Source organism: Glycine soja, chromosome 7 (genome assembly GCF_004193775.1).
Source record: "Glycine soja cultivar W05 chromosome 7, ASM419377v2, whole genome shotgun sequence".
In the NCBI taxonomy this organism is placed as follows: domain Eukaryota; kingdom Viridiplantae; phylum Streptophyta; class Magnoliopsida; order Fabales; family Fabaceae; genus Glycine; species Glycine soja.
The window spans coordinates 10760491-10771124 of NC_041008.1; the positions used below are offsets into that span (position 1 = coordinate 10760491).

General features: G+C 34.6%; 1 protein-coding gene across 2 annotated transcripts; it reads right to left on the reverse strand.

Annotated features, from left to right (window-relative positions):
- Positions 1-4976: 4976 nt before the first annotated feature.
- On the reverse strand, positions 4977-8884 carry LOC114418728 (protein FATTY ACID EXPORT 3, chloroplastic-like). 2 transcript variants are annotated; one of them, XR_003668086.1, is made up of 6 exons: positions 8260-8884; positions 7358-7525; positions 7210-7259; positions 6911-7102; positions 6103-6207; positions 4977-5582 (listed from the first exon to the last, which is right to left on the reverse strand). XR_003668086.1 is itself a non-coding variant. In XM_028384209.1 (6 exons), the coding sequence occupies exons 1-5, from the start codon at positions 8768-8770 to the stop codon at positions 6117-6119; spliced, it is 858 nt and encodes a 285-aa protein (XP_028240010.1). In that variant the 5' UTR covers positions 8771-8881; the 3' UTR covers positions 4977-5582; positions 6103-6116. The 2 variants fall into 2 exon arrangements, 1 of the variants encoding a protein (XP_028240010.1); XM_028384209.1 differs by having other exon boundaries at positions 7065-7102; positions 8260-8881.
- Positions 8885-10634: the final 1750 nt, after the last annotated feature.

Sequence of the window (10634 nt, forward strand, 5' to 3'; positions counted from 1 at the left end):
TTCTCTCTGCATTTTTTGCATTTGGGCTCACAGGTAATCCTAATTTTTCTTCTAAACCTTGGTACCTTGATTCTGGAGCTTCTAACCATATGACCAATTCTTCTGTGTCTCTTTCCAATGTGCAAAATTATAATGGAAATCAGAAAATTCACACAACTGATGGCAACTCTTTGCCTATCAGTGCTATTGGTGATATTTCCCCTTCCTTGACTAATGTTCTTGTGTCTCCCAGTCTTTCCACAAATCTTATTTTTGTTGGCCAATTGGTTGATCATGATTATAATGTCCAATTTTCTCGTTTTAGTTGTATTGTGTAGGATCAAGTGTCTAGGAAGATAATCCTGAAGGGACCTAAAGTGGGACGACTTTTTCCGCTACACTTATCTTCTTTCACAATTTGTCCCACTTTTCCTTTACTTTCTCTAGTTTGTATTGATGATAGACAAATAAATAAAATGTGGCATAATCGTTTAGGGCATACAAATGCTCATGTACTTTATTAAAATCTGGTTCATTGGGCAATAAAAATTTTTCTGTTCATTTTGATTGTACTACATGCAAACTTGGCAGAAGTAAAGTTTTACCATTTCCAAATAATTCATCTCGTGCAACCCACTATTTTGACATTATTCATAGTGATGTTTGGGGGATTTCACCTGTTTTTTCTCATTTATGTTATAAGTATTTTGTTACTTTCATAGATGACTATAGTCGATTTACTTGGGTATACTTTCTTCGATCTAAGGCATAAGTTTTCTCTATTTTTCAACGTTTTGTCGCACTTATTGAGACTCAATTCTCTGCCCACATAAAAATTTTAAGATCTGATTCTGGAGGAGAATATATGTTTCATGAATTTCAAAGTTTTCTTCAAAATCAAGGGATCATATCTCAGCGTTCTTGTCCATCCACACCGCAACAAAATGGTGTTGCCGAAAGAAAGAATCGTCACCTTCTTGACGTAGTAAGAACACTTTTGCTTGAATCATCTGTTCCTCCTCGTTTTTGGTGTGAAGCATTTTCTACAGTTGTTCATTTAATAAATCGGTTACCTTCTCCTACATTACAAAATGTTTTTCCTTTTTTAAAGTTGTTTGGGCATTCTCCTTCATACTCTGATCTTCGTACTTTTGGTTGTGTTTGTTTTGTGCATCTTCCTGCTCATGAATGTAACAAATTTACTGCCCAATTTGTTAAGTGTGCTTTTCTAGGATATGTTATTACTCAAAAAAGGTATGTTTGTTATGATCCACAATCTCGTCGTATTAGAATCTCTAGGAATGTGGTTTTCTTTGAAAATCAATATTTTTTTCCATCGTTTATTGACCCACCATCTTTCTCTTTATTTCCTATGCCACACTTTTCAGATTCTTCCATAATTGTTGAACAGTTCAAGCCTAGTTTTCTATATAAAAGACATCGTCCAGCTGATCCTAGTTCCCTTCATGATTTTGCCTTGGCACTAGATCCTATCACTCATGTCATACCTCTTCGTCGGTCCACTCGATCGTGTAAACCCCCTGACTAGTATGGTTTTTATACACCTGTATCTCTATCAACTACCTTGTCTTCTATTTGCATTCCCTCTTGTTACACACAGGCTATGGAACATGAATGTTGGAAACAAGCAATGCAAGAAGAACTACGAGCACTTCAAGAGAATCACACTTGGGACATTGTTTCTTGCCCTCCCACGGTTAAACCTATTGGGAGTAAATGGGTTCTCTCTATCGAGCTTCTTTCTGATGGCTCTTTGGACCGCTATAAAGCTCGATTAGTAGCCCTTGGTAATAAACAGGAATATGGGGTAGATTATGAAGAGACATTTGCTCATGTTGCCAAGATGACTAGCGTTCGGACCATCCTCGCCATTGCTGCTTCTAAATCTTGGCCGCTGCATCAAATGAATGTGAAGAATGTCTTTCTTCACGGTGATCTCAAAAAAGAAATCTACATGAAGCTTCCATCTGGAATGACTACTTCATTTCCTAATGATGTTTGTAAACTACGAAGTTCTCTGTATGGGCTTAAACAGGCTCCCAGGCTTGGTTTGAGAAGTTTCGTACTACACTTCTTAATTTCTCCTTCACACAAAGTCAATATGATTATTCTCTCTTCTTCCACAAGTCTCCCTCGGGTATAGTTCTCATCTTGGTTTATGTGGATGATCTAATCATTATGGGAACTGATAATGGGTTGATTACTAAGCTTCAAGCCGTGCTACATGCAACATTCCGCATGAAAGATCTTGGCCAACTCACATATTTTTTAGGATTGGAGGTACATCATCGATCCAATGGCATATTTTTAAACCAGCATAAGTACATGCAAGATTTGATAACTTTGGCTGGTTTGGAAGGCACTACTTCAGTTGATACTCCTATGGAAGTAAACGTCAAATACAGGAAAGATGAAGGGGATCTTTTGGCTAATCCAACTCTCTATCGGCGTTTGGTAGGAAGTCTTATCTACCTAACGACAACTCGACCTGACATATCATATGTTGTTCACCAAGTCAACTAGTTTATGTCTTCTCCTAGACATCTTCATCTTGTTGTTGTTCGTCGCATTATTCGATATCTTATAGGGTCCCTTACACGTGGGTTATTCTTTCCTCGAGGCTCAACTTTATAGCTTATGGCATATAGCAATGCTGATTGGGCAAGGTGTTCAGATAACTGTCGATCTACTACAGGTTGGCGTATGTTTCTCGGCGGTGCCCTTATTTCTTGGAAATGTAAGAAGTAGGATTGCGTTTCTAAATCTTCTACTGAGGCTGAATATCATTCAATGTCTTTTGCTTGTTTTGAAATTGTGTGGTTACACGGTCTTTTGGAGGAGCTTGGATTTTCACAGCCTAACTCTACCCCTCTTCATGCTGATAATACAAGTGTTATTCAGATTCCTGCAAATCTTGTGTTTCATGAATGAACCAAGCATATTGAGGTTGATTGTCATTATATCAGGGAAGCCTTGACCAATAAAGTTATCTCATTTCCTTACATCTCCACAGATCTTCAAGTAGCTGATATCTTTACCAAAGATATGACTAGACAACACCATCAGTTTCTTGTTGACAAATTGTTGCTGGTTGAATTACCGACATCAATTTGAGGGGGGATGTTAATGTATATTAATGTAATTTATTACTTGTTTTAATAGGTTTATTGTTGTAATTTATTACCTGTTTTAATAGGTTTATAGTTGTTAGGAAATCTCCGATAATCTCTCATTTCCATGTATATCTCCAAAATAGGAAATCTCTTAGAATCCCTCCCTTCCTTGTATAACTCCTATAATCTCTCATCTCCTTGAAGAACATATATTTTGCTGTCTATTTAAGAAAGAAAGACCGTAGAAGACAGATATGTTTTTCCAAAAACAAAAAGTTCTTATCATACTATAAAATGTTTTCTGGTCTCTTGATATTTTGACAACAGGTTCCTTCGTTCCTCCTTCAATCAGTTGCAACCTACATGCAGCTCGTGTAGATAAAAAATGTGTATATACCTTACGAATCTACCGACAAAAAATACCGTGGTATTTTGTTGTTTATGACTTAACTAATTTTCTGCACCATTTTCCAAGTTTGAGGTATTTGTTGTTTATGTTTCAGCACCAATCTGTAGACATAAATTTCACTACTGCACCACCGAAATGTAAATGAAGTTGTTACTTCACAAAATCTTAATCACTATGAAAGAAGTAATCTAGCTTCAAGAAGAGCAGAGGGAAATTGACTAAAGAAACGCGAGACCCAGCATGAGTCAAGTTGCCGAGAAGCTGCGCATAGTCATGAACACGATTCTTGATGGTTTGCACAAAGAATAACCATCACTTCCCTTGTTTATCATGCTCGGTTCCAGTTCCTTATAATGAATAGTGCAACTAATATTTTCAGTTCAGTTAGGGAGTGTTATTTTTATTTCTTTGTAGCTGCTTCTCTTGTTAAGTAGTACAATCAAATTAGTACGTAAAACTAGTTTGTATGTTGTTTCCCAAAAGTTGTAAGGAATAAGACTAGAAATTTGAATATATAGATAACAATATCTCTAATTTATCAAGTTTCAGATTTCTGATATATAGTTTCAGTTCCTGTCTTCCTTTTTCCGTTGGATCAATTGTACTCAAATTATTTTATTCCTACCTTTTTTTTGTCTTCATTGGTAGTTTCGAACCTCAGCAATGTGGATAAGTACTGATCATCTCATCACTTCTGCTGTTCCATGTCCCAAAACTTAGACAGGATTAAGTTAAAACCACTCTTTGTTAATGATGTATATTAGCTAACTAATCGTCATAAGTCATCAGTCTACTATCATGAAGAAGACTACTCGATGTTAAGGGGAAGACAAGTGTGGAGAATAGGGAACTACGATGTGTGTTTATACAACAGTTAAAATTATAAAAACTTTATAGATTAGGAATATTTGAAATTTTAAATGAAATTAAGGATGAAGCCGCATGTGTAAAAGGAAGTATAACTAAAGATATATTTATTCTTAAAGATATAGGCTAATTCATTTACAAAGATGATATGCATGTATAATAAACTACCACCAAGTTATTAAAATCTACTACTTTGAATTTTTAATGAATAAACTTGATTTTACTGACCTTTGGTGAAAGGAAAGGTCCGCGAACGGCCAATCTAATTCATTTACAAGTTAAGTTAATAATCGAGCCCATATCTTATTGCCATCAACACTCAACCTGGTTGTGAAAAACCCTCTAATAATTTATCATCTCATTACGAATGGCAAGGTATAACTAATTCACCTCGAGTGCTAATTCCGAGGGAAAAAAGGTGGTAGGTACTACTGCATAAACATGCATGTTATAGGTTCCTTCGCCCCTGCGTCAATCTATGCTTCATGAATCTACGTGGCTAACCGACTCAGGAGCCTCTTATCATATTAGTTATTACCAATGACTTAGGTAGACAGAAGGATGTCTAAAATGGCAACAAATCAATATTGTACAACAAAATATATCCACTTAATTATGTTAAGGAAAGCAAATAGATTTATAATTGTGCAGTTTTTACCTATATTTTTATACAACCTTTGTTGAGGCCAAGGAGGACCTTTACTCCTTTGAAACAAAAAAACTTGGATCAAACTAAATTCCAAAAGCTAACTAATGGGTAAAATATCAACCTTTGATTCATGACAACTTCATAACTTGAATTTGTGATTTTCTACAGACTGTTTATATTTCCTCTGTAACTCCTCATCAACGTTAAAATTGTTTCTTAGACTTCAAAAGAGGAAAGTCTCACAAAACCTTCATTCGCCAAAAGAAGCGCAAATTCCCCCTCCTGTAAGGGTGAACAAAAACTCGAGGGCTGCTTCTATTTTTTTAATTATTTTTTGGTGGGAAAAGACAGAATTCAAGACCCTATTTGAACTATCAACAAGCTCTTAGCTGTATAATAGGACCTGCAACCTACCAAGCATGGGTTTCTCTCTAAAGAACCATTTGCAAATGGAAAGGGTACTAGAGAGGTCAATGAAAGGTAAAACCAGTTCATGATACGCCACTTCAGAGGAAGGACGTACACCACAGGAAGTTTTAGTATCCTGACAAATCACAATAATACATAAACATGAAATTAGATATAAATTTCCAAGTTAAATTCTTCCATGCATCACACCATATATGAATGTCACCAGGCCCTTAAACAATTACATGAAGGAAACAAATAACCATAAAAAGTAAGGCATTTTGATCAAGTTTTTCAATAAGTATTGATAAGAGAAGAAAATAAAATGAATCAAACTTCTCAAATAAACTAAAATCAACTTCGGCACAAATTTTTAAAAGTTCAATCGTTTAACCTTTCCATAAGCACCTAATAAACTAAGGAGAGTTCAAAATTCATGCTTTAGAAAAGTCTAATAGAGTTTAACAATTGAAAAGTTCCCATAAACTACTAAAAGCTAATCCAATATTTGAGTATTACAAAATAATCAATTTTTTCCAAATAGGAATCAATTACAGTGACACTGCAAAACTATTCATATGATGTAAAGGCATAATATTTCTCATTATATATTATTTTGGATAGAATACAATACTCTTGAACTTTAATAGGCTAACCTTGTATGATTTAACTAATTTTCTGCACCATTTTCCAAGTTTGATGCATTTTTTTGTTTATGTTCCAGTACCAATCTGTAGACATAAAATGCCACTACTGCACCACTGCAGATGTAAACAAAGTTGTTACTTCACAAAATCTTAATCCCTATGAAAGAACTAATCTAGCTTCAAGAAGAGCATAGGGAAATTGACTAAGGAAAGCTGACACTTAAAGTGATTCAAAGAAAAAAAAATTCAAAGTCATTATCAATGGAAAAAGAGTCATCATCAATTGCATGTGCTGCTGGTACAACACAAAAACTATCAAATATACCATACAACAATCAAATGACACATTAAGTGTGGTCAGCACAGGCTCAAAGCTACCAAAGAAAACTTATTACATCTTCTAATCTACATAGGCTAAAGTTGCCATTTGCATTGCCAATTTTCCACCGGAGACAAATCCCAGACAAATAATATGCCTAACTTCCTTATATTCCTAATTTAAAAAAACATTTAGAAATGGAAGTAAACCCAAGGATAGGAAATTCAAATCACCTAGCATAACATTTCCTTCTTCACACTACGTATCAAAATCTTATTTTAGGATATTTGTTTAAAGAGCACATGAAAAGCTGAATTAATAGCAAGTTATGAAACTGAAAATCAGATTCCTAATTTCACTCTTTAAGTATTGTAAAAGATCATAGCATTGGAACAGAGAACAGCAATGGGATGAATGACATTCTAATCTAATCAGAATTCCATAGGTCAAATTCAAAAATAAGATTGGCTAAGTTTTCAATTTGGTTTTTGCAAGAACCTTGTCAACTTTTAAGCTTCAGACCAAAATGTAATTTTCAACATTCTGTGCCTGTAGAACATCATAGCAGGTTTCACCTCATAACCAAGCCACTCCCCAGAAGTGTTATGTTATATAAAACCATTCATGTAAATAACAGCAAGTTTTCAAGAACCTGATCAATGAAGTGAAATAAGTTACAAGTGGTGACCCCTGGTAAAAGGAAGACAGTAACAGAAAACCATTAGAAATGTTAAACTTACTTGATAAATTTTAATACAAAGTACAAACTGAAAAATAAATAAATAGAATTGTCTAACCTCTGCAGCTAGCAATCTTATCTCCCGCAAAAACAATATACTTGCTATTGCTGCAAGTCCGACAAACACACAAAAACCATCAAATTCCCAAAAACAGAATGAATAAATTTCACATGTTAGACCAATAATCATAAGGCCGCAATGTTACCAGTTTGGCCTTTGAGCATTAAAGAAGAAGGTTGTCCTCTTTTGTATGCCCGGAGACTTGAAACACCTAGAGCCAAAAGGACGCTACCTAACACTATCCCAAACCTTAGTGCTGCAATGCTACCTGTAACCATGAAGGAAACAAACCCCCCTACAGAAAGAACTAAACCTGCAATTGCAAAGAAACATTAAACTACGCAATTCATTAGCTATGGTGATGACATGATCTGTGTGGATAAACTTCTCAACAAATACTTATTAAGAGAAAAGAAAATAAAAACGTAAAGTGAATTAAACATCTATAAGTTAAAATCAACATATACACACCTTTAGATGACACAACTTCTATTAAAAATTGAAGTGCATAAATTAATTTTTAACTTATAAAAGAAGATTAAGAACTAAACAACTTAATCGAACACTTATATATAAGTTGTTTGTAAAATTGAAGAAAAAAATTGAGTTAAATTTATTATCAGTTGTAAGGTGCAATCTGAACTAGAAAATTTATTAAAATAAGCTAAATACAATTTATCGACACAATATAATCTATTTTCATAAACTCGCCTATACATTTGCACAAGTACTTATGTATGTCATAAGCAAGGTTATAAAAAACGGTCTGCGCCCGTGATTTGGGCCGCAACAGGTTTTTTAACGGTCTGTGACCAGAATGCCGCTGCAACTGGGACAGCATCAACCACATTTGTCCGCGATTTGCTACGATATCAACAAACAACCGCAACATGACCCGGACCGCGACCGATATTTAAAACCTTGGTCATAAGATAAGACCAAATAAACTGTAAATAAAGCTCTTTCAAAGTGACCTAGTTCATCTTATTTTCTTCTTTATAACTATAAGTTCTTTATAACTACAATGGATGCTCTCATATTACATACCGTAAGGTACACCGACGTAGAAATCGCGCAATTGAGAAATCTCGCTGAGGTCACGACTTGGAGAGGTGAATGATTCAACGACTTCCTTGACCTCCGGCGAATTCTCGGCAACTACGGTGAGATACTGTTTGCCTTCGTCGCCGATTTCCTTGGCGGCCACTCTCAGCTCCTCCGTGGCGTCCTTCAACACCGCAATCGCCTTCTCGGAGTACAGCTCGTACGCTTCTTGAGAAGCATCTCGAATCTTCGAGGCCTGTTCTCGGAACGTGTCCAGAGCTTGCTTCCACGATTCTTCGGCACCGGTACGGTTATCGTTGTTGTTTTCGTTTTTCTCCGGTTCGATTTCTCCTCCTCCTCCTTCTTCGAATGCGAGGAAGGAAGTGCGAATGCGAGGAGGAGGAGGAGGTGCGAATAGAGAGTGGGGATTCCGACGAAGATTGGGGATGGAGAAACGGTGGTGACTTAGCTTAGGGTTTAAAGCCCACACTACTGATTCAAACCTCAAAGTCATTGCACCAAACACACACCGCTACACTAAAATTGTTTTTTTCTTTCTTTTCCAGCAACACACTAAGCTTCGAATCAGGTGAAAATGAATAGAATGGAAAGTGTTTCTCAGATATGGGACCTTATGATTCTAGAAGGTCAAAATTCGCAGCTAACAGTTATTATTATTAGGGTAAATAGTAAACTTAAAAGGAGTGAGGGGTTGATAAATTAGTTTATGACAAATAAAAAAAATCAAATTCAGTTTTAATTGTACAAAATGTATAATAAATTAATCCGGCAGAAATTTAATAATAAATTAATCTTTAAATTAAAACTATTTAGTGTCATTGCTATTACAATCCAATACAATTCTCATGTTTAATTAGAGTAATATTTTGTTAACAATAAAATTATATAACTTCATACATTGATATAGGAAAATGTTGAGGAACACTTTTTAACACAATTTTTAAAATATTTTTCTATTATTAATAGAAATTTATTAAAAATTATAAAATTTAATGAATTACATATCTTATTTAATAAAGCTTTACTCATGACTTACGGTTTTCAATAACTTTATATTTTTGTGATTGTAATCTATAACAACTCCAGCTTAAATTGTTTTAAACTATTTTCATCAACTATTACAGATAAAAAAATTTATAATCATTACTATAATAAAGAAAGTAAGAATACCTCTCTTTAGTCTCGAATTTTTTTTATATCATTTTATCTAATAATTATCTTCTAAATCATTTATTAGGACTAGACATGATAATGGGACGGAACGGGTTTGAATTTGGGATCGGGACGGATCTAGTAATCTCATACTCGTATTTGTACCCGACTTTTGATTATCGAGAAAAACTTGAACCCGAACTCATACCCGATCAACTTGAGTATTACCCGTCAAAGTCATGCCATGTCTAATTAGAACTACTATTTTATTTGATACTTTCATATTAAATTAACTACATTAATAATTTAAAATTTATGCATTGATTGTAAAGAATTTCTACGATATAGACAATAATCATACTTGGCATCACCATCCTAAGAATTATACCAAGTATTGCTCCAAACACCATCTTATTCAATCCATTTACAAAATAATAATTAAATAACCACATTTATGTACACTCTACTTCCTAAAACATTTGAAGTCATGTAAACTAAACTCGTTTATAGAGGCACGACAGAAACTATTTTGAATTGGCAATGTAGGAAACAAAGCAAACACACACACGTCGCAACACAAGGAAGCCAACATGTCCAAATCTGATTCTTCTTCTTCTTGTTTAGCAAGAAGCTTCAAAAACTCTGCATGGAGCATGAGTTCCCTCATGACTGCTCTGGAAGAATCTCCCTCCACTATTTGCAGCCACTCCCGTTATTCATACACAACAAACTACTCACACCATGCCACTGAGTTCTCCACTCCAAGAGACCAGGTTCGTATAGCATGTTTGGAACATACCATGCCACTGAGTTCTCCACTATCTGCCTGCAATGTTGACAACAACAATAACTCGTCCACTTGCCTCTCAGATATTGATGAATGGTTGGAACATTCCAATAAGTTCTGCAAATCCTCTATCCATCTTACAGGTTTGTTATGTCACCTCATGTCTACCAGCTGGTAGATATCTACTTTCTATAGCATGTTTGGATTCACTTTGCATAATCTAAATTCACGTGTTGAAATACTTTATAACATGTTTGGTTCTACATCTAAAAATTAATTTTAAGTCCAAAATTGATTGAATTGAAACAACTTCAAATAAATTTTTCTTTAGATAAAAAATTCATACTAAGTTTTACAACTAACTTTTAAAAATATAAAAAATAAAACATCAATTATATTACTTCAAAATCAATTTTAA

Bases quoted from the DNA above. Each gene is read 5' to 3' on its own strand.
- LOC114418728 (XM_028384209.1), bottom strand. From the start codon at position 8,770: ATGACTTTGAGGTTTGAATCAGTAGTGTGGGCTTTAAACCCTAAGCTA. The intron at 7,526-8,259 runs GTATGTAATATG...TTGCAATTGCAG, and splicing joins CTACGTCGGTGTACCTTACG to GTTTAGTTCTTTCTGTAGGG. The intron at 7,260-7,357 runs GTAACATTGCGG...TCGGACTTGCAG, and splicing joins AATGCTCAAAGGCCAAACTG to CAATAGCAAGTATATTGTTT.